The sequence below is a fragment of the Myotis nattereri genome, assembly GCF_964212035.1.
Source record: "Myotis nattereri genome assembly, chromosome: 17".
Taxonomy (NCBI): domain Eukaryota; kingdom Metazoa; phylum Chordata; class Mammalia; order Chiroptera; family Vespertilionidae; genus Myotis; species Myotis nattereri.
In genome coordinates, this window is record NC_138092.1 from 8559678 (window position 1) to 8581863 (window position 22186).

The following is a 22186-nucleotide window of genomic DNA, read 5'->3' on the forward strand; positions in this document are numbered from 1 at the left end:
TAATTCTTAACTGACTTATCACTAGCCTCTGAACTGCTCATTGTTCTTTATTCTTAAAACACTTTTCTCATTTGTCCTCCACGACGGTTTCTTACAGGACGCTCTCCTCAGTCGTCTTCCTCATCTTCCTAATCTCATTTAATAGCATATACGTTCTATCTTTTCCTTGAGCTATCTGAGAGTTTTTTTAAATGCCTTCGTTTTCCCCACTCATAAACTCTAATTTTTTTCTCTTGTCTTTGACTCTTCCCCAAACCCTGGCCGCGGGGACTGGTTCAGACACAGGATCTGGCTTTGGGTAGCCCCGTCGCTGGACCCCATCTCCCAAACTTACCAGCTCTCAGTGGGACCTGCAGTGAGTGGGCCGGATGCAACCTCCCATGCTCCCCACTTGTCTGAGCCTGGATTTCCCCCACTCCCCACCCAGGGTACTGACCCCTGCAGGAACCAAGGTCAAGTTCACCATATGCACTGGAGATGGCTTCAAATCGCTGGCTGCTCCCTTAGGAGAGAGCCTTGGAGCCAGGCCAGGTCCTCTGCGCCCCCCATCCCCACCCCCAGCCCTTCTTCCCTCCCACTGGCCTTGGTCTCAGCACAGCTAGGCTTGCCCAGCCTGCTCTCTACCTTATGTCCAGACCTTCCGGATCCTTGGCAGTCATGTTGCCCACTTTGGTGCCTATGGCCACGTCTTCACTGACTTTTGCTTGGACTATGTGCTGGGGAAATTGAGGGGCTTCGTTCACATTTGTCACAAAAAGGGTGAACGTGGCGAACGAGCTGGCATTGTACTGAACACCAGGCACCAGAGGCTCCGGATTTTCCGCTTGGAACACAATGTTGTGAATGGCTGTTGTTTCAAAATCAAGAGGCTGTGTGGGGGGAAAAACAGAGAAAATTAACTTGGGGAGGACTCGTTCCCTATAAGATTCATTCCCTGTTCTCCTTTAAACATTCTCACTGAGCAGCGGTTCATTGAGTCAGTGCCAGCAAACACCTACTTCTCACAATGATAATGGAGCCATGAAAAAGTCTGTGCTGCAGGATTTATCAGAGCTTTTAAGGCGCTAATATGGATGCAGACGCTCCTAGAAGAGCCAATCAATGCAGCACCCCTCCAGTTTATCTAACCCTGGGACAGTTCATTCACTCATTCAGCAGAAACCTATCGATTCTCTCAAGCGTGGAAAATGCTTAGAGATGTCCCCATTATATGGAGAACTATTTTAGAGGCACCTCGGGATCCAAATCCCCAAGTAAAAGTCCTTAAACTCATGGAGAGTGGGAGAGGTTAGAGAAATGATCGAAAGATAGATGACCTGCTCTTGTTCCAGATCATTCCAGACAGAGCCAGAAATGAAAAACCAAAAAACCAATTTTGGTTTAGTGTGAGGAAGAATTTTAATAGGGCCACATAGAAAGACAGTCAGAGTTGCTTCAGAAATAGTTCTCAACTCTGGAAAGTTTCAAGAATGGGCTTAAACAACATGCGACAAGCTAGCACAGAAAGGACTGAAATATCATTTTTAAGCAATTGGTTCTATGGGACTTTGAAGGTCTCCCTAAAGGCACAGAGTCCACGATTCTATGGGAAAAACTGCCAATCCTAAAGAGTGGAACCACCCCTAAAGTTGGACTTCTTAACTGGGATTAAAGGGCTTCTGGCGATCTGTGAACCCCTAGAAGCCAAAATCTAAATATTATATGTATGTGCAGATGTGAATTTTTTTCTAATGATAGTTATGTAGTTTCCTGAGAGTCTCAGTGGTATCCAGGACCTCAAAAAGATGAAGGAACTGAAGCAAAGCCCCAAAGGTACATTCTAGATTATGGGAACTGCACTATTTTGTTCATTCTTCCATGCCTACAGCACCCAGGACTTCTTGGTGAGCTGCCAGTCCTTCAACTGTTTATATCTATTCATATCATTGATTAAACAAAAATGTTAATATCCATTTGTGAAGAGAAAAACTCGTGGAGGTTTGACACATGATTGCATTAGCTCAGCCTGCCCTTCCTTAATATCTGAAAAAAACTCACCCTGAGTCAGAAGTTGGCTCAATGCTGTCCTCTCCAGGTTGGCTTCCCTCATCCCCACCCTCCATCCCCAAATGGATGAACTCCACATCCTCTGCAACCTCAGTCCCCGACCAGGATTCTAATCATGTTATTATCTATTTCAGATTCTACTGTCCATAAGTTCTCTGAGAGGAGAAATTGTGTTATGTTCATCATTGCTTCCTGTCTCTTCCTTAACACGCAACACCCATGGTATATCAGTCAAGAAACATGAAGATGAGAAGGCCTTGGTCCTTCTTGAGCCCTAGAGCGCCCCAGTAGAAAAGAGTTCAGAGAAGATTTACACTTTCCAGAAAACCCTCCCTTCCATGCACACACAGACACACACAACATCACAACCTGATTTTTAGCTCAATAGAAAGTACGATAGAAAGATTGCTCATATGGAAGAGAATGCATTGTATGTGAAGATAACAAGTCATCTGAGACAGAAAATAAGAAGCAACTGACAGAATACCAATATACAGGATAGAAAATGTGATAAGCCAGCTGAGATGTAAAGAGAGAGAGGTTGCTCACAGAGATAAGCACTCACTGTCTGCACAATTACCTCTTTTTTATTTTTTAACATATTTTTTATTGATTTCAGAGAAATAGGGAGAGAGAGATAGAAACATCAATGATGAGAGACAATCATTGATCGGCTGCCTCCTGCAAACCCCCTACTGGGGATGGAGCCTGCAACCCAGGCATGTGCCCTTGACCGGAATTGAACCGGGGTCTCTTCAGTCTGCAGGCTGATGCTCTATCCATTGAGCCAAGCCAGCTAGGGCCCCACAATGACCTCTTGATCACTACCACAGGGTCTTGATCACTACCATCTGGGGAGCAGGGGTGAGGGAGAGGAAGCTGGGGCTTCTGACACCCAGAGACCCAATCCCCATCTCAGGGGATGAAAGCAGAGGCATCAAATTGGCAGAAATCTTGGCAGGTGAAGCAGAAAGGCAGCAGCCCCCAGAGCAACCCATGATGAGGACAAAGGACATGTTTTCTGTTCCTTGCCGGTCCAGCCATGCCCAGGCCCAGGCAGGCAGCGTAGCCATCTGTGGGCTCAGGCAGAGGAGGCACCTCCCATCCTCACCACCAAACAGGTCTCAAGTCTCCTCCCTGAGCTTCTATCCCAACTGTAGCCCCCAGAGGTGAGGGATAAAGAAATGAGACGGTATGTCTTCCAATGAGAAGTAGCCTGTGTTACCAGGACAGAACATGCGAGGCTGAGAGTTAGAAAGAGGTGGTGGAAAAGACGGTGTACGTCAAGCTGAAGAGCTGGGACTTCATCCTTGAGGAGCAGAGAGAGGTGGTAAGCCCCAGACGGACAAGGTCAGATTCGTGTTTTAGAAAGATACCTCTGGGAGCAGCCCTGTGAGGGGTGGATTTGAGGTGATCCAGACCCAGGCAGGGAGGCCAGTTAGAGAGAGGGCAATGCCCCTTAAACCTTATCGAATGGAAGAACAAAGGAAATATGGAGCAGCCTGTCATCGATCAGCCTGGTTAACTTTCACAACAGGAAAAACACTGAGCCAAATCCTCCAGGGAAAACATTAGCAATGAAAGATACCAAACTAGCTAATGATAATCAGCAGAGCTTCATCAAGGGCAAGTCTGTCGAACCATGTGTATCATCTTGCATAATGCAGGGATACGCTGCAAAGCCAAGTCCAGAGACCCATCATGGCCTCTTGGGGTGGCCTCACATCCATCTAGGAGACACAGTCATCAAAGAAGCTGAAAGGATATGCTCAGGCCCGCAGTTGCTCTTCTGCACACCAGGGTTTGAAAGGCCAAACCTTGGGACTTAGATTCAAGCTGAAGACAGAGATAAAAGCGCTGAGGGAGCAGAGTTGCCACGGGGAATATTCAACATGAGAAAAAAGCTGTGCATTCATTTTCCAGATGACACTTGGGCTGGCTGAAAAATAGGTCCTGTACCCAGGATTCCAAATGACCAGCTATCATGGAGAAGTGACAAAATTAGCATTTAAAAAAAATTAAAGCTAAAACGAAACCCTGAATTTCCAGAAATGGAGTCCCAAGAGAGATGTTGATGAGCTGGCAGGCCTCAAAGAAATAGCCTTCCTGCTCCTGGCACCCCCTTGGCCTTGAGAGTCTCACGATCTACCACACGACAGGCCGGAGCTTTGGGTGGCAGTCAAACTGAGTAGGACAGCATTTCTCCAAAACTTGTTTAATCCTAAGCATCACTTGGGGCAAATAAAATAATAGAAAATACATGTATTGGTCTTTGCCCCCAGTTCCTGGCACAGAAGAGTCTAAAATCCTTGTAATTTCCTGGGTGATAAGAGCACAAAGAGCATCTTTTGTTCTGATAGTTGGCCTTTGACCCCAGTTCCTGAGACTGAGCACCTAAATCGCTTGGAATTCCCCGAGCGATAGAAATGTCCTTCGTGCTAATGAGGCAACTCTTGGTGAACTCCTGGGCGGGGGCTGGTCACCAGAAAGACCAAGGCATGATTAGAAGCTTGGAATGTTCTGCCCCACCCTACCCTCCCCTCCAGGGAAGGGAAGCTAGAGATTGAGTTCAGAATCACTCCTGTCTACATGAGGAAGCCTCCATAAAAAATCCCACAAGTACGAGGATCGGAGCGCTTTTGGGTTGGCGAACACATCCATGTGTGGGGAGAGCGGTGCACCCCGAATCCACAGGGACCGAAGCTCCTGCACTCAGGACCATTGCAGTCTGGTCCTTTGTAGCTCTTCATCTCGCTGTTTGCCTGTATCCTTTACCATATCCTTTAACACATAATAAACTAGCAAATGTTAGTGTTTCTCTGAGCTGTTCTAGCAAATGATGGAACCCGAAAGGAAGGGGTGGGTGGAGAAGGGGTAAAAAGGATAAACGTGTCTATTCAACCTTCAAAGGCTATCTACCAATTTCCAATCTTTTCTTTTTTTTTAAAGAGGAGCCTATGGCCGGCGCTTTAGAAGAAAAGGTCTATAGTCTTAAGTGCTCACAGGATTCATCCAGTCTGACCCCCCCCTCCCCATTTGCGAAGGGAGAAGTAAAGCCCTAAGCACACACCCTACCCAGACTCAGCAAGTAAAAATCTAGAACACCTTGCTAAATCTGAACTTCAGATGAACAACCAAATTTTTTAGTATTTTTGTCCCAAATATTACCTGGGACACCCATATACTAAAAATGGTTTATCGTGTGTTTTTTGTATTTTATATGATAATCCTCCCTCCCACACAAAGTTTACTTGGTCAGCTAATGACAGACCCAGAACTAGGTTCCTGGCCTTTTGCCCTCTGGGAGGACAGGAATGACTGAGATTACTCCAGGATCCTTGGTCTGCCTGAGAGGTCTCTGCTGATACACCACCTCTGCTTATAGGTCCTTGCATAGTCATAGGGAAATTAACCAAAGAAAGAAGGCCAATTCCATTAAAGAGTCATGTACCTTTTTAATTATGACATATCCAGTGTTGTTTTGGGGATCGGTGTCAATCTCCAGTCGCCCCTCATCATCTCCCTGTGTAATTCGATACAGGATTTTAGAACTCCCAGTGAACGGCTCATCAGCATCTGTGGCCTGGATGGTCAAGATGGTGGACCCAACGGCTGTGTCTTCGGCAAGAGTTAGGTTTCCGTACTAAGAAGGAAACATTAAGAATGTGCATTAGCTGTCAAAGGGCTATTGCCTCTATAGCTTCAGAATGGACACAAGTCATAATTTGCATCAATATTCACCACACGTGTTTTTCCTATGACTAAATATGTTGTAGTTGATTTTGACATCAATCATACTCATAGACTGATATTCATTGTACCAAGAAACACAACATCTCAGAGAGCTACTGGTAGGATTCTCAAACAGATTCCCACTCCCACATCCAATACATTTACTAACCTTACTCATTATATTAGTGAGGACAAAAATAAATACTATATATTGAGTACTTACCATGCGGCAGGTACTTTTACATACATTATTTTAATTAGTCCACAATCTACCAAGGAGTAGTGGTTAAGAGTCTGAACTTCAGAGTCAAATAGTATAAATCCTAGGCTTGCCACTTACTAGCAGGGTGACTTGAAGCAAGTTATCTAACGTATTTAAGTCTCGGTTTCATCATCTGTCTAATGGAAATAATAATAATAGAACTACTTCATGTTTGCTGTGAAGATTAAGAGATAATGCATGGAAAGTCCCTGACACCTGGCACATAGTCAGTACTCAATAAAGATAAGCAGCAACCCCTACTGAGTAGCTATATCATCATCTCCATTCGACAGAAGAGCAAAGGATTGGAGAGGTAAAACTCACCTAAGACCACAGAGAATTGGGATTCATACCCATGTTGTCTAACTTAAAGCTTGCGCTCATAATCACTGCCTAACCATCTCCTGCTCCTCCACTGAAAATCCCCCAGATCATTTCTGGGGGGATTGCAATCTTAAAGAGGGAACTAGTCAGGGCCCAGGAGAAGCCCAGAGCAGTGACAGCAGCAGACTCATTCTCTAGAGCCGTTTGCCCTTCCAAGCCCTGACACTCCCAAAGCTGGATCTCACCTTCAATTTGAAGCCACTGTCTAGATGTAACGCCAGGATGGGAGCATGGAGGCAGAGAAGCAGGTGGTTCCAGCTCCTGCTTGCTTTGCCTCAGTGCCTGTTACACAGGTTATGTTCACTCACACCTCCTACTGCCCTGAACCCTCCCATAAATCGACTCCCCTTCTTTGCCACAGCCTTGTCCCTATTTTGATGTATGAACATTTTGATATCTGAACAGGGTGCTGGGCTATCTCATTACTGACTTCAAACAAACTAGTAAAATGGGCTTCTCTCTGCTCCAGAAGAAGTAGACAGAGACCTCCCCTCTAAGGGAACAGTGATAGAACTACCCTCAAGTGTAAAGCCCATGCTGATGACAAGTAAACATTTTTCTTGATGTCCTCAACTGAATCTTTTTACTCCTGCTTTTTCTGCCCAATGTTCCTAATTCTTGCAAATATCTTGAGCACATTTTTCCTTGGCTTACACCAGAAACTAGTATTTTTTCTTCTTCTTTTCTCTTATCCAAATACTGCAAAATGAGTTTAAGTTGCCAATATTCTAAATACTAAACTTTTTACGAAAAATGCTTGTTTGAAACCTCGCAGGAATCCATTTATCATTCTACTACACACAAAATATATAATGACAAACCGCACATAGCCATTCGACTCCTTTCAATTTGACAAAGATGGTAGTTGCAGCTTTTAAGCAGCCCTTGGAGTAAATGAGCCATTGGCAGAAGTTTATAAACAGACGTTCCCAGATACTACACCAGTGAATGTCCCCCCAAGAATTTAACTCGAGAAGGTGTCTGGGTTGTTACGATTGCATTGACTAAGGCTACCTGTGAAGTCTGGCATTTTTCCTGCATACTGTCTGTGTCTTGATTCCAGAAGTAGGGATCAAGTGATACGAACAAAGTAAAGAAGAAAACAACAGGTGACAACTACTCACATCTGATTTTTCAAAGATGGGGATCTGATCGTTGATATCAATAACGTTGATTTTCACTTGACAGAGGGTCTGGAAATCTGAAAATCAAAGTCATATCACAAACATTTTTTTCACTGAAAAATCATGCATTGACATCAGAAACCTGCAAGAAAAGCATTGGCAAGTGAAGTGGCAGCCGTGACCACAATTTCGCTGTTGACGTGCAATTTGTGTGGAAACAGGATCCTCTGCTCCCCACCTGCACCCACAAGCTGGTCACAGGGAGGCTGAAGAAAGTCCTGCAAGAGGTTCGCCTGGGCTTCCCATGTCTCTCCACCTGCCCCCTCCAGGGTAAGGGTTGTTCTCGAGCCACACTGTTGCTTCTCTGTGAAGCCTCTTTTTCTGAACTACTGACAGTGACGCAGCCCTCAAAGCCCAGTGCAAACCTCTCCTTCCAGAAAACCTTCCCCGAGCACCCCAGCCAGCTCTTTCCCTCTCTGACTATCCCAGCACTTACTGTCCTACCTGGTGGAAGGAAGGGTCAGGTGCCTGCTCCCTGCCCTCCAAGTAAGGGAGGAAGTGGTACAATTAGTCCCCTTCAAATGGCTGACCACCCAGCTTGCTGGAGGCAAGACAGGGACAGAGGTGGCTCATGGAACCCTGGGGAAATGACACAGGCTTTGAGGAAGAGGTTTGACAATTCAAAGTTCTAGTCAGAGACAGCAGCTTCAATCTGAGTCTAAGATGAGCATGGCGTGCCGGTGGAAATGGGGTGCCCAGGGAAATCCTATATAATAAAAGGCTAATATGAAAATTGACTGAACAGCAGAATGACCGGTTGCTATGATGCACACTGACCACCGGGGGGCAGACACTCAATGCAGGAGGTGCCCCCTCCTAACATGGCTAACTGGAACACCCCCGTGTAGCTCTGGACGAGGAAGAGTCCATCTTTGGGAAGGGTACAACAAAAGTGATAATGAGTACAAATTTGTATGGAAACAGGATCCTCTGCTCTCCACCTGCACCCATAAGCGGGTCACAGGGAGGCTGAAGAAAGTCCTGCAAGCGGTTCGCCTGGGCTTCCCATTACAGTTATGAAGTAGCAACGAAAATAATTTTATGGTTGGAGGTCACCACAACATGAGGAACTGTATTAAAGGGTCATGGCATGAGGAAGATCCACTGTAATAGAAGATCAAGCTTCCCAAAAGATGCATTTTCCCTCCACTTTCACACAGTAGGATACTTGGAGTCCGAAAGGAAGAATTGGGAAATACAAGTAATTTTTTTGTTTATGATTATGGTGGCCATGACAACGTGCCTGGCCAACCTCCAACAACAGGGACATTAAAGGATGATGGCCCCACTGCTACACTCCGCAGTCCGTCACCACACTTGCACTGAGGCCTTGCTCCCCACAGCTGCCCCCAGCCAGCGACTGAAGAAGGCAGGCATGCTCAGGGAGGCCCATGCTTAAAGATCATGGACTCCATCAGCGTCCAATTTCAGACTCCCCGATGACCGTGCCAACCTTTTCTTTGAGTGCTCAGTGGTCTATGACACTCCCACCAGCCCTCCTTTCCTATCTCCTTCACTCGGGGTCAGGCTTATATTACAGTCTGATGGTTCTCCCAGCCTCCTCTGTATCTCGCCCCACTTTTTTTCTCAGAGGCATCTCTCCTCATAGAATTCTCCTACATTTAATCTCTTGGTATCTGCTTCTTGGAGGACCGGGACCAACACAACAATGTTGCCTGACCTGCCATTGGACCAGCTGCCTCTGTGTTGCACGTGTTTCGCATAGGAAGCAGGGACTCTTAAGCAGCATCCTTCTTTAATACTCCCAGGCATTAGAACAGCCTAACACATCACAAGAAAAAGGGAAGCAAGTGTTTTTCACTCTGGACAGCGAATGTGACACTAACCTTTGTCGGACACCTCCACGGTCAAGAGGTACTGGGCAGCGTCTTGCTTCTTCAAGGACTGCTTGGCTAACTGGAACACCCCCGTGTAGGTCTGGACGAGGAAGAGTCCATCTTTGGGAAACTTAGGGAACTGATCCACAATTTTGTAATGTAGAACGCTGTTGACAGTGTTTTCTTCATCCATGTCGTGGGCAACCAGCGTCCCAATACTGCTCACTGGGAAGAAGGGAAGAAGAAAATTCACCCATCACAGACTCTACTCCATCTATTTTCAGTGGTTCCGCTGGATCAGCAGGTCCCTGGAACGCTCTGTGCATAACTCTGAACCGCTGACTAAAGTTCTTAGATTTCTTTTGGTTCTTCTAACCCTCCCCATCGTGTAGTGTGTTGAGTCATGTATTAGTTTGATAGCGCCGCCAACGCAAAGTGCCACCGACTGGGCAGCTCTAACAACATAACGCTATTGTCTCACAATTTCTGGATCTCACAGAGGTCTGAGGTCAGGGTGTCAGAAAGGCTGGTTACTCCTTGGCTTGTACGTAGCTGTCATCTCCATGTGTCCTCACATGGTCATGCCTCTGTACACGTCTGTGTCCAGATTTCCCTCTTCTTGGAAGAACAGCACATCAGTGATGGATTCATAATGTTGTACTGAGTCTATTCTACACTCTTAGGGTAAAAGAGGTACAAAGCAATGCCCCTGCCCTTTGGGGGGCTATGGTCTAACTCAATAATATACTCACTTATTCCTTAGTATATTAACTTATTCCTTATATTAACTTATTCCTTAGTATATCTATATTCTCCTGTTTGGTGTCTTTTTTTTTTAATATATATTTCTTTATTGATTTCAGAGAGGAAGGGAGAAGGAGAGAGAGATAGAAATATCAATGATGAGAGAGAATCATTGATTGGCTGCCTCCTGCACACCCCCCACTGGGGAACGAGCCCGCAACCCAGGCATGTGCCCTCAGCCGGAATCGAACCTGGGACCCTTCAGTCGGCAGGCTGACGCTCTATCCACTGAGCCAAGCCGGCTAGGGCTTGGTGTCTTATATTAGCAGAATCTTGCGGGACTCATGTCCCCAAGCATTAGCAATGCCAACAAGAATTCATATTGGATTAAGACCCACACTAATGACATTGTTTTCACTTTATGTCTTAAAAGACCCTTTCTCTAAATAATAGTCAGCTTTTGAGGTAGTGGGCATTAGGACTTTACCTTATAAATTGGGGCAGGGGGCGGGGGGGGGGGGAGGTAATCACAATTCAGCCCATAACAAATAGTGTCCCACAAAAATTCGGGTTCACTCCAAACCTCGTTGTGACCTTATTTGGAAACAGGGGCCTTTGCAGATGTAACCAGTTAAGGATCTTGTGATGAAATTACCCTGGATTGAGCATGGGTCCCAAATCTAGTGATTATGTTCCCATAAGAAGAGAAAACACAAAGTCACACACACGGAGGTGGAGGCCATGTAAAGCAGGAGGCAGAGACCAGGGTTGTGCTACCACAAGCAGCCAGGGCGTGCCAAGAGCCCCCAGAAGCCAGAACAGGCCGGGGAGGATGCCCCCGGAGCAGGCGCCTTGATGTGAGACTTCCAGCTTCCAGACTGTGAAAGAATTCACTCCTGGCGTGCTAAGCTCCCACCTTTGTGGCACTTTGTCACAACTACCCTCGGACACTAATATGCAAGGCAAATGGTCTCACTAAAGGGCAAGCCAACAGTGGACTCCACCCCAGAGATAACACGGGGCAAAGAGCAGGCACGCATGCTCCCTGCCGCGCTGCCGTTCCTGGCCCTGGGCATTTATTTCTGTGAGTGTCAGTCCAAGGCGTTCCCTAAGCCAGAGGTGATGACTCAGGACTTCACCCAGCTCTGGGGGAGGTATGATCGATTCTGGACCATCTTGCTCTGTGAAATAGGAATCGTGGGTTTCTCTACCCACAGCCGCAACCCCCAAGGTGTGCCTGAGACTGGATTATATGCCACTTGTGGAGCTAGGTGTGTCCCCACCTCCCATGTCAGTTGGCATCTGCTGACATATGGAAACGTGAAGGAATTTTGTTGTGGGGGAGGGGACTTCCTATGTCAGTCTGTAATGGAGCTGGGCCCATGGAGCTGTGCCTCAGAGGCTGAGGAAGGAGCCATCGTGAGCAACAGAGCGGAGAAGAGGATGTATTTAGTACAGTAGCCGCTGCTATTTCTTTTTTCTTCTTCTTTTTTTAATATATTTTTTATTGATTTTTTTACAGAGAGGAAGGGAGACAGAGAGCCAGAAACATCGATGAGAGAGAAACATCGATCAGCTGCCTCCTGCACATCTACCACTGGGGATGGGCCCGCAACCAAGGTACATGCCCCCGACCGGAATCGAACCCGGGACCCCTGAGTCCAGAGGCCGACGCTCTACCCACTGAGCCAAACCGGTTTCGACAGCTGCTATTTCTGAATCCATCACAACCAAGTCACCTCTGTGGCACCTGTCTGCCCTTGCTTTAAAAAAAAAAAAAAAAAAGATCTGCGTGCTGGAACGAAGAGTGTCTTGCTGAATTCTGGGACCCTTTGATGTCTGAGCAGCCCTGCTCTGGGCCATTCCCCAAAACAAGTGAGCACAACACCAAGGACACTGCTCTCTCTCCACAGGAAACCCCGGCTGCCAGAGGCCCCGGAGCTTCCGACATGAAGTGACCGGGGGAATTCCAGGAGGGGTGCCGCTCAGGGTGAGTACAGTATTTGTGGACGAGAGGAGAAAGGAGTGCCACGTCTCTGAGACAAAGGCCAGGACCAAGTGGCATCTCAAACTGATTCGTGGGGCCCTCGGAAGTACTTTAGCGAAGTGGTGCTTTATGAAAGGCGAATTCCTATATGAGCACATAGGACTTGGTAGCCAGTGGGATTCCGAAATTCCTGTTGGCGTTGCTAATACTTGAGCCTCATAAGATTCTGGCCAATATAAGACACCAAATAGGAGAATATAGACATACAAAGAAATAATTTAGCATTTTTTGAGCTAAACAGTAAGGCCCCCTTCCCGCCCTCCTACCGGGCAGGGCATTGTTTTACATCTCTTTTAGCCTACATATATAGAATCAATTCAATCTGTGCTGATTTATAAGAATTCCTGGCCCATTCCTGACTCACAGAAACTGTAAAATAATAAATGTTTGTTGTTTTATGCTGCAATCTGTTATGCAGCAATAGACAACTAATAAACTAAAGGTTAGACCTTATGCAAAGAGACTTGAGGCATCATCTGGAAGGGTCCTCAAGGGTCTTCTGCCTTCACTCGGCATCACAGATCATCTCAGGTTTCCAAAAAGTGATTCTCGGCTACTGACATATATTCCATTGCTACGCAACTGTCACTGTTAGAGGATTCTCCCTTATAATTAATTAAAATCCTTTAAGTTGTCATTTAACAGTTCCTGTTGCAGCAAGGATTGGCATAAATGAAAAAGAGAGGACCTAAGCAACTCACACTGACAATACATAGCCTGCATATGATTTCTGACAGTGAGGAGGAAAATGCAAGCATTGAGCAAGCAAGCCATGCAAGCAGTGCCTACCAAACCACCAGGACTGCAGCCACTATGTCAAGAGTGTGTGGCAAGAAGAGAGAGATAAGAAGAAAATGATGAGAAGGTCCACAGACATGTGAGGATCTGCCCAGAAGGGCAGCAGAGCCGTAGGCATCACAGTCATATAAGACACTGTTAACCCTCTGAAATGTACAGGAAACAACAGACAAAAACATTTCAAGAAAAGCCAGCCTGCTCAGCCAATCGACTCAACACCAAGAAGTAATAGACAAGAGTTTACCTGAATCCAGGGAAGTAATAAAACTTCCAGAGAGCATAATGTTCTCCTAGTAGTTGTCCCTGTGCAAAACTAAAGCTACCATGAGACACAGTAAAAGAACATAAAGCAAGTCAAGAACAAAAAGACCAGAATGGATAGGACTTGAACTTCATCTACCAGCCAGCCTCCTGAACTATTATTACCAGCTTCCTAGAGAGGGAGCAACAAGGGTCAAAAGTCAATTTCCATTTGTTGTGCTCATTTGTTATAGAGTATCTGACCTTGGGTGTAGATGATGATTAAAATTATTTATCAAATTTGGTGCGGTTTTATCTGTTACTGAGTTTGTTAGAGGGCAAATAAGGATCTATGTAAAAAATATTGCAAATGAGATCATCTTATATATGTACACAGGATGGTGGTGTAAGCGGTTATGGTGTTAGTGCTAGTGGTAAGGAGGGCGTAGTAGTATTAGTAGTGGTAACAGTACTAGTAGGGGTAGTAATAGTGGTAGTGGTGGTGTTAGTAGCCATAAATGCTCCAATTTAAGAACACGACCCAGATAGTAACTGAGCCAGAAAACTATACTTGTGTGAGTCTCAAGGTGTATTCAACCTCTACACCGTGCTAGTGGATAACTGATCATCAATCAGGTTTACTTGTCCACCTTCTCCAAGACAGAGAGGATAAAGGGAGTATAGAGTTAACACAAGAAAGACAGTTACACAGCTTTGAACAGCTCTCATTCCTTACCTATTTGCTCATTCTCCTGGACCTCAAATACCGGCATTGTAGGTGGACACGTAGGTGGGTTATCATTAATGTCTTTAACTTTCACATGAATGTGCAGTGGGATTGAAAGTGGTTTTCCAAGCTCATCCTTTGCAACCGCGTAGAAAACGTACTACAACAGGAAGATCAGCGTTAAGACATGACCCCATCATTGCCTTTAAAAGGCAGAGAAAATGACTGTTTCAATTCTATTTCGTTTAATTCCCTTATTTCCAGTTTACTTAGAATTGGGAAATGAGAAAAAAATGGATCAGATTTGTGGGGATATTATCATGTCTTGAGATCAATAATGTATGGTTTGGGGTTGCTTTTACTGGTGTTAAGTAAAATCTTTTCTGCTCTCAGCTCTCTGTGAGCACAGCACTCCGTCTTGTCCCTTGGGAAACTCCTCCCAGTTTTACTCACTGAATCCTTTTCTTCTCTGTCCAAGGGCTGAGTCACATAAATATCTCCTTCCTGGTCAATTGAAAACGGGAATCTTGGCAGCTTCTCCTTTTCGACTAAGGAATAGTGAGCACCTGGCTCATTCCACCGCACCTATGGGGTCAAAGTGCATTGTGAGGAAAGATACCAAATTGTGAGGAGGGGCAGTGGGTGTGGCACCCCAGAATTTTTTTCCTTCGACAGCCCCAAGAGCAAACAAGCATATGCATTCTTTTTAGCATTTACAAATCCTTATGGGGATAGCCTAAGTAATAGATAGGAAGACTTTAGTAAAGGCTCCAACTCTGCAACTGTCATGGAATTGAGTCCTGACATACTTTCTTCATTGGTAAAGCAGAATAACTCAGGCTTTTGTTCTTTCTTCCTCCTCCTGGTGAGGTTCATTAATTCAACATTTAATAAATAAAAATTCTTTTAAGTTTCACAATGTATATGGGGTGTACCATCCCAGGGCCTCTTAACAACAGTGTCATTTTAAAACAGTCTCAGGGGGACCACAGGCTGCGACTCACTCCTAACATGAATCTCTGTTACCCACATTCACAGACACGACCTCTTATTTAATCTCTCCACGAAAACCCAGACAGGTGTTATTATCCCCCATTTTACTGTTGAGAGGTTGGAGCTCAGAACAGTTAAATGACTTCTTCTATGATCAATCATTAACGTAACAGAGCAAGGACATGGTTTCGGTTATCTGCTTCCAAACCCGGTGCTCTCTCACTAACCCACAGCTTTCAAGTCAAGGAAACTCCTGATTTTCCAGAAAAGATCAGATCTGAGTGGAGCCAGCACGTATGTACAGGAGCTAAGGGAAGAGGGGACTCAGGGTGAGAGTATCAGTCACAGAGGTGGGAAGGGGGAGCATGTGAATGAAGAGGGGAGGCGGAGTTGGGGGAGGGTGGTCTCCAAAGGTAAAGAGGCTGCCTACTCAACTCTCGGTCAATCCTGTCCATGTCCCTCCATCTGTGGTGGGATGAGTCTACTGGATAGAGACTTTCCTCACAAGAGTAAGAAGCAGCTTTTCAAAATTCAAATCATATACATGTACATGATGTGCGTGTCATGTACAACCCACTCTAGTGCAGCCATATCCCAGACTACTGACAGGGAACAACAAACATCAATGGTATCTTGGGACTCTTAGATGAAGTTCTCTTTTAAAGATGTATAGATAGATACAGATACAGATGATGGGAGATGGAGATAGATAGATAGATAGATAGATGATAGAGTGAGAGCTAGAGATATGAATCCAGTTCAGTCAGAGTTTACCCATGATAGTAAACTCCAGAGACTTGCGGTCAGGAACTTTATCTATTTAGTTTGCTTTATAATTATGCTATGGAAAAAATGTACATAATAAATGTACCAGTGAAGACCATGAAAGTGGGCTTGTACAAAGGGAGAACATTTATCCAATGGGCTCTAGGCATTTCTTAGGCCCTACCTGAGTGATTTTCATGGGGTGAGGATCAGTTGAGTTTTCTACAATCTCCACAGGTTCGGGTGCTTTCCAAATATTCTCCTTCACCGTGATATCCACAGATGTGCTGTCACTGAAGGAATTCTCAGTCTGGCCTCCCATGTCCTTCACTGAGACCACCAGATTATAGAAAGGGTTCTTACTGGGATCCAATTCCTTCGATCCTATCGAAAGTAGGGAAGAACAGAAAGGGAAATGTGTCTGAAGCTAACACAAATGTCGATCCCTTCTTTTGAATCAGTCCTATGAAGGCATCCATGGACTTACCTGCAAGGGTAAGTGATATTGCCCCTGTTTTGTTGTTGATCTGAAAGTACATGACATCGTTGACCTTGGGAAGCTGCATGACAATCTGATAAAAAAGCTGGCCATTGGGAGTGTCTGGATCATCCAGGTCTGTAGCATTGACATACATGAAAGGCTTTCCTATTTAACAAAACATACCCAGAAAGAGAAAAAGATATTAATTGAAACCCAAACCAACCAGGGCCACTTTGGCCTTCTAAGAGGTAGAGACAGATTTGGGGGTGGTGGGGGGGGGGCAGGATGCCATAATTCATATCAGTGGGAAAATAAACCTTTATTCTGCTTCCTTTCCCTGGGATGAGGTTTCTCAAAGTATGGTCCAGGGACCTCTAGGGGTCTCTAAGACTGTTTTTAGGGTCAGTGGAGTCTAAATTTATGCACATGTAAAAAAAGATCCACTCAAAGCACAAGGTAATTTCATGGAGTTTAGTGTAAAGAAGTACCCAAAGGAAAGGCATTAATATGGTTTCAGATTCCACATGGTAACCAGCTTTTAAGAAACCACTACTTGTTGAGTTTAGGTATAGTATCCAAGAATATCCATAGTTATCTCAAAATGCTTTTATGATATTCCTCCCTTTTCCAAGTACGTATCTATGTGAGGCAAGTTTTCTTCATATGCTTCAACCAAAACAGCATGTTGCAAAAGAATGAGTACAGAAACAGGCATGAGAATCCAATTGTTTTCAATTAATTCAGGCACTAAAGAGATTTGCAAAGAATAAAACAATGCCACTCTTCTTGATAAGTCTTTTTGTTTTTTGAAAATATAGTTTTTATTAAAATGTTTATGATTTTAAAAGAATTAATAAATTTTGAAGTTTCTCCATTTTAATTTCTAACATGATAAATATCGGTAGATATAACTAGTGATGTACTGGAGCCAGCTCGAGAGAGCTAATAGTTGAATTTCCAGAAGTTTTGTGAGCAAATTATTAACACCATTGAAAATTTAAATGGGCCATGGCAGGAATATTTTTCCTACAGAAATTGGTAAATACTATAAGCAGGGCTTCCCACCCCCATTCCCACCCCCTGCCCAGAGAGACAGCTATTAAACATTTACCAGCACCCCTCTGGATGTAATCCACATATAACACCACTGAATGTATCCAAAAGTTCATTGGAGTCCTTAACAATTTTTAGAGGAATACAAGAGCCCTGAGGCCAAAAAGTTTGAGAACCACTAATCTAGAACACCCTATCGATGAGGAGAGGAAGGGGAAGATGTGGAAGATGCTTATGTGGCTGAGCTTATTAGAGAGTCTTCGGTATGAAATTTCAGGGGCAAAGACAGTGAACTTGCTCCACATAATAAAGTGGACAAAACACTTTTCCTGAGTTATTGGAAGAGGCCATTCAAGAATGAGAGGTGAGATTAACTAGCGTAGAGAGAAACTTGACAGTGAGCTGAGGGACATGGCCAAGAATCTTTCTGAGAACACAGAAGTCTAATACTCATGCTTATTTGTGCACTGTTCTGATGTAATGCTCTCTCATCTCCCCAGATCTTCAGTAAAGTCTGTGGCACACACCTGTGCCTTTTTGTTTTGTTATTTTTGTGGAAATGAAGGGTAGGAGCCTAGTGAATGGATAAGTCTAGGGTTGGAAGTAAGAGAAGAAAAAGAAATGGGAGCCAAACACTGACCATGAGAATGTCAGATGCCTGAGAGGATAGGGGAGAGTGAGCTCACCTTTCCAGAGTATTCTAAAGTGGTACAGAGCTCTAAGGTCTCCTAAAGCTCACTGTAAAATAGGGTTCTCAACTGGGGAACCTCAGGGAACCTTTGACAATGTCTGAAGACATCTCTGTCGTCACAACTTAGTGGTAGGTGTTGCTACTGGCATCTGGGGAGTAGATGTCAGGGATGCTGTTAAACATCCTACAATGCATATAACAGCACCTGACCCAAAAAAAGAGAGGATTGTCAGGCCCAAGATCTCCATGGTGCCAAGGCCGAGAAATCAAGCCCTAGAGCAATAGGGATAATAAAACAACTCCCAGAGGATTGCTGTGAAATTTCAATAAGATAGGAAGTGCTTAATGAGTGACAGCTGCAGCTGTTAGCCACATAAATCGGCCCCTTCTGCCGGACACCCTTCCTGCTTTCTGTAAATACCTCCAGACTCCATTACCTGGGCGAGAATTCTGCCTTACTGAGCCTTCGTATTTTGACTGGAGAAACGTGGGTCGGTTGTCATTGATGTCCTTCACTTCCACTGTGATGGGGACCGGGCCCTCCACTGTATTTCCGTGAGCATCCAAGGCCGAGACCTGGTGGAGAACGGGAAGGAAACCACCGTGGTGAACCTGGACTTCATGTCACTCAACAAAAGTCACTTGAGAGAAATGAAGAGTTCAAAGAACCAGCAGAGGAAGACACCCCTAAAAGCCCAAATCGGGAGCGGCTAGGACAGGGGCCCTCTCAGGTAAGCCTGGGTGGTCATGACTGTTTTCCAGGGCTGGGGGATGCTGTACGCTAGACATGCTTCTTTGCTAAGTAGCTGGAGTCAGTGAAATCAGAGCACCTTGTCCCTGAGGCTATGGAAGTGGCACGATGGCCTCTTACAGAGGCATTTTGATGGTCAACCTGTTGATCCAATAGTAGAAGTTACTACACAGAAAGCTTTCGGCTTGCTCTTCCCCCCCCATAATTAGCTCTCTATCATGCCTGAATATTCAGATACCACACACAAAAACTGACCATGGGTTATTTCTGCTTCTTGCAAGTTGCAAAGAAGCTCCATTCCCTCACTGATGCTGCCTTCTTTGTGGATCCAGAGCCCACACAGCAGAAACAGGCAGGCGCCAGTGAAACTCACAGATGTGTTGGCTTGGTTTTGCTCCAGGTGGCTGAGCATGCCATCCTTGAATGAGTGGTGCCATCTGAGGGCCTTGGCAATGTAAATTGGGTTGCTGTGGTCAAAAAGCCTAAGGAAGAGGGGACCTGCACCATACCCCTCTGTAGCTGGTAAAAAAGAAATGGACAAATGAGGTTTACCAAGTATACCATTAACGCCAGGAGAGCCCCAAGAGGATTCTAGGCAAGGGGTGAAGGTGTCAGAGACAAAGGATGCTCAGAAAGGTTGGAGTTTGGTGACTTTTCCTGGTCGCAACTCACCTGGAGCTTGTGAACAGCCCTTGTTTCCCTGTCCAGAGCTCTGTTGTGATATAGAAGCCCATCTGGTTGTATCTCAAATATTCCATCCGTCTCCCCGGTGAGTTTGAAAGTCACAGCAGGAGGACTGGCCTTAAACTGGGAAAAAGCAATATCAGATGAGGTTGTAAGTAAAACAGTGTTGTAGATTTTGTAGAAAATCACCAATTCCAGGTAATGCTTTCATTTGTACAATCGCTAATTAAGAAGTTCAGAGTTTTTAAACTGCTACATTCTAAAAGTTTGTTTGAACATTAATATTCAAAATACATTTCCTTCAAGAAACAGTATACAACATACTTTAATATATGGACAAAAGTCAACTGAAGCTTTGAATGGTAACTGGAGCTAGATGAGATTTTTCTGGAAATATCTGAAAACTATAACCTTACCAACTTCTAAAAAAGATTTTTAAAAGTAGCTTTATCGCTAAGATTAAAAAAAAAGATGTCATTTAGTACTTCTGAACATTGTGACAACAATTAGGAAGTATTTCAATATTACAGAAAACAATTCAAAAGTGGCTTTAATTTGATAAGATTCTATATGACAATCTCTTAATTATTATTAACAGAATTCTAGATACAATGGAACACCATCAAGCAAACACATGTATAATCAGAGTCATAGAAGGAAAAAAAGGAGTGAAAAGGGCAGAAAGATTATTTGAAAAAAGAATAACCAAAGTTTCCCAAATTTGAGAGAAAAAATTAATCTATATGTCCAAGAAGTTGAATAAACTCCAAATACAATAAACTCAAAGAAACCCAAATTTAGACACATCATAGTCAAACATGTGAAATACAGAGACTCTTGAAAGTGCAAAGATTCATCATGTACAAAGGGTGCGCAATAATAAGAACAGCAGATTTCTCATGGAGGCAGGAGGACAGAGGAATGATAGATCCAAAGTGTTGAAGGAAAATGACTGCCAGTTGTATATCCAAAACATTATCCTTCAAAATGAGGGTGAAATTAATCTATACTATGAAGGAGAAAACAGACTTTAAAATAATATCAATTTAAAACAAAAATTCTTATTAGAAAAAGAAAAGACATTCTGTAAGGGTCACTTCATCAAGAAACTATAATAATTATAAACCTATTAGAGGCTCGATGCACAAAATTCATACAGGGGTAGGCCCTCGCAGCCGCCCCAGATGCTGCCTTGGCCCTCGCAGCCCTGGCTTTGTCCGGAAGGTCGTCCAGATGGTCGTTCTGCTGTTCAGCCATTCAATCGATTTGCATAGTATGCTTTCATTATTATAGATATGTACCTACCAAGAGAACTGTTATCTGGACTTACTCACAGGCTTTCTTCCTTCCTTCCTTCCTTTCTTTCTCTCTCTCTCTCTCTCTCTTCCTCCCCCCTCCCCCTTTTTTTTTGACCTAAGTCAGAACTTACTCACTGCAAACAATTTTGGGGAATTTTCCAAAAGTAATCAACACTAAAAATACATCAAAGGCCTAAATGTAAATCCTAAAACTATAAAACCTGAGAAGAACACACAAACACAATGTTCAGGACTCTGGATGAGAGAAAGCAATAGGGAAAGTTTCTTAGATATGACATCAAAAGCACAAACGCCAGCCCTGGCCAGTGTGGCTCAGTGGGTTGGGGTTAATTCCTGGTCAGGGCACATGTCCAGGTTGGGGATTCAATCCCCAGTTGGGATGTGTGTGGGAGGCAACCAATCAATGTTTCTCTCTCACATCCATGTTTCTCTCTCTCTCTCTCCCTCTCCCTTCTTTTCTCTCTAAAATCAAACATGTCCTTGGATGAGGATTTTCTTTAAAAGCACAAACAACAAAAGAAAAAATTGAGCTTGAAGCAAAATTAAAAGCTTTTGTGTTTCAAATTACACTATAAAGAAAGTGAAAAGATAATCTATGGACTGTAAGAAAATATTTGCAAATCAGACATGTGATAAGGATTTTGTATGCAGAATATATAAAGAGCTCTTACATCAGTAAAAAGACAAAAAAACTCAATTAAAAAAAATAGGAAAGCCCCTAGCCAGTTTGGATCAATGGATAGAGCGTTGGCCTGCGGACTGAAGGGTCCCAGGTTTGATTCCGGCCAAGGACACATGCCTCGGTTGTGGGCTCGATCCCCAGTAGGGGGTGTGCAGGAGGCAGCCAATCAATGATTCTCTCTCATCATTGATGTTTCTATCTCTCTCTCCCTCTCCCTTCCTCTCTGAATCAATAAAAATATATTTTAAAAAAATAAAAGAAAAAGGAAAGTGGTCACCCTTCCCTTACCTGCCCTTCGTCCCCTCTGCATCCCACCAGACTTTCATCAGAACACTTCCTGGCATGTGCTTGCATGCTTGTCAGGTTTCTTCTCCTACCCCATGAGTTCCCTGGGGGCAGGATGGTTTGGGGGTCATCTTGTACCCCATACCCAGCCTAGTTCCTCTACACCAGCGGTTCTCAACCTGTGGGTCACAACCCATTTGGGGTTTGAACGACCATTTCACAGGGGTCGCCTAAGACCATCGGAAAACACATATATAATTACATATTGTTTTTGTGATTAATCACTATGCTTTAATTATGTTCAATTTGTAACAATGAAATTGGGGGTCACCACAACATGAGGAACTGTATTAAAGGGTCGCGGCATTAGGAAGGTTGAGAACCACTGCTCTACCCAGAAGGCACTTCATACATGGTTCATAACAGAAAATGATTGTGTGCCTCGCCCACTGACCTGCCTATGATGAAGCATAAACACCT

General features: G+C 44.4%; 1 protein-coding gene across 1 annotated transcript in view; it reads right to left on the reverse strand.

The window, feature by feature from the left end:
- CDH17 (cadherin 17) overlaps nucleotides 1-22186 on the reverse strand; it is a gene marked incomplete at its 5' end in the record, with an annotated part of 38684 nt that overhangs the window by 11903 nt on the left and 4595 nt on the right. The window contains 11 exon segments of the mRNA XM_081111492.1: nucleotides 625-869; nucleotides 5498-5689; nucleotides 7549-7625; nucleotides 9456-9671; nucleotides 14012-14162; nucleotides 14397-14441; nucleotides 14444-14587; nucleotides 15945-16144; nucleotides 16248-16406; nucleotides 18423-18561; nucleotides 19409-19543. Coding sequence (XP_080967618.1) covers nucleotides 625-869; nucleotides 5498-5689; nucleotides 7549-7625; nucleotides 9456-9671; nucleotides 14012-14162; nucleotides 14397-14441; nucleotides 14444-14587; nucleotides 15945-16144; nucleotides 16248-16406; nucleotides 18423-18561; nucleotides 19409-19543 — 1703 coding nt within the window.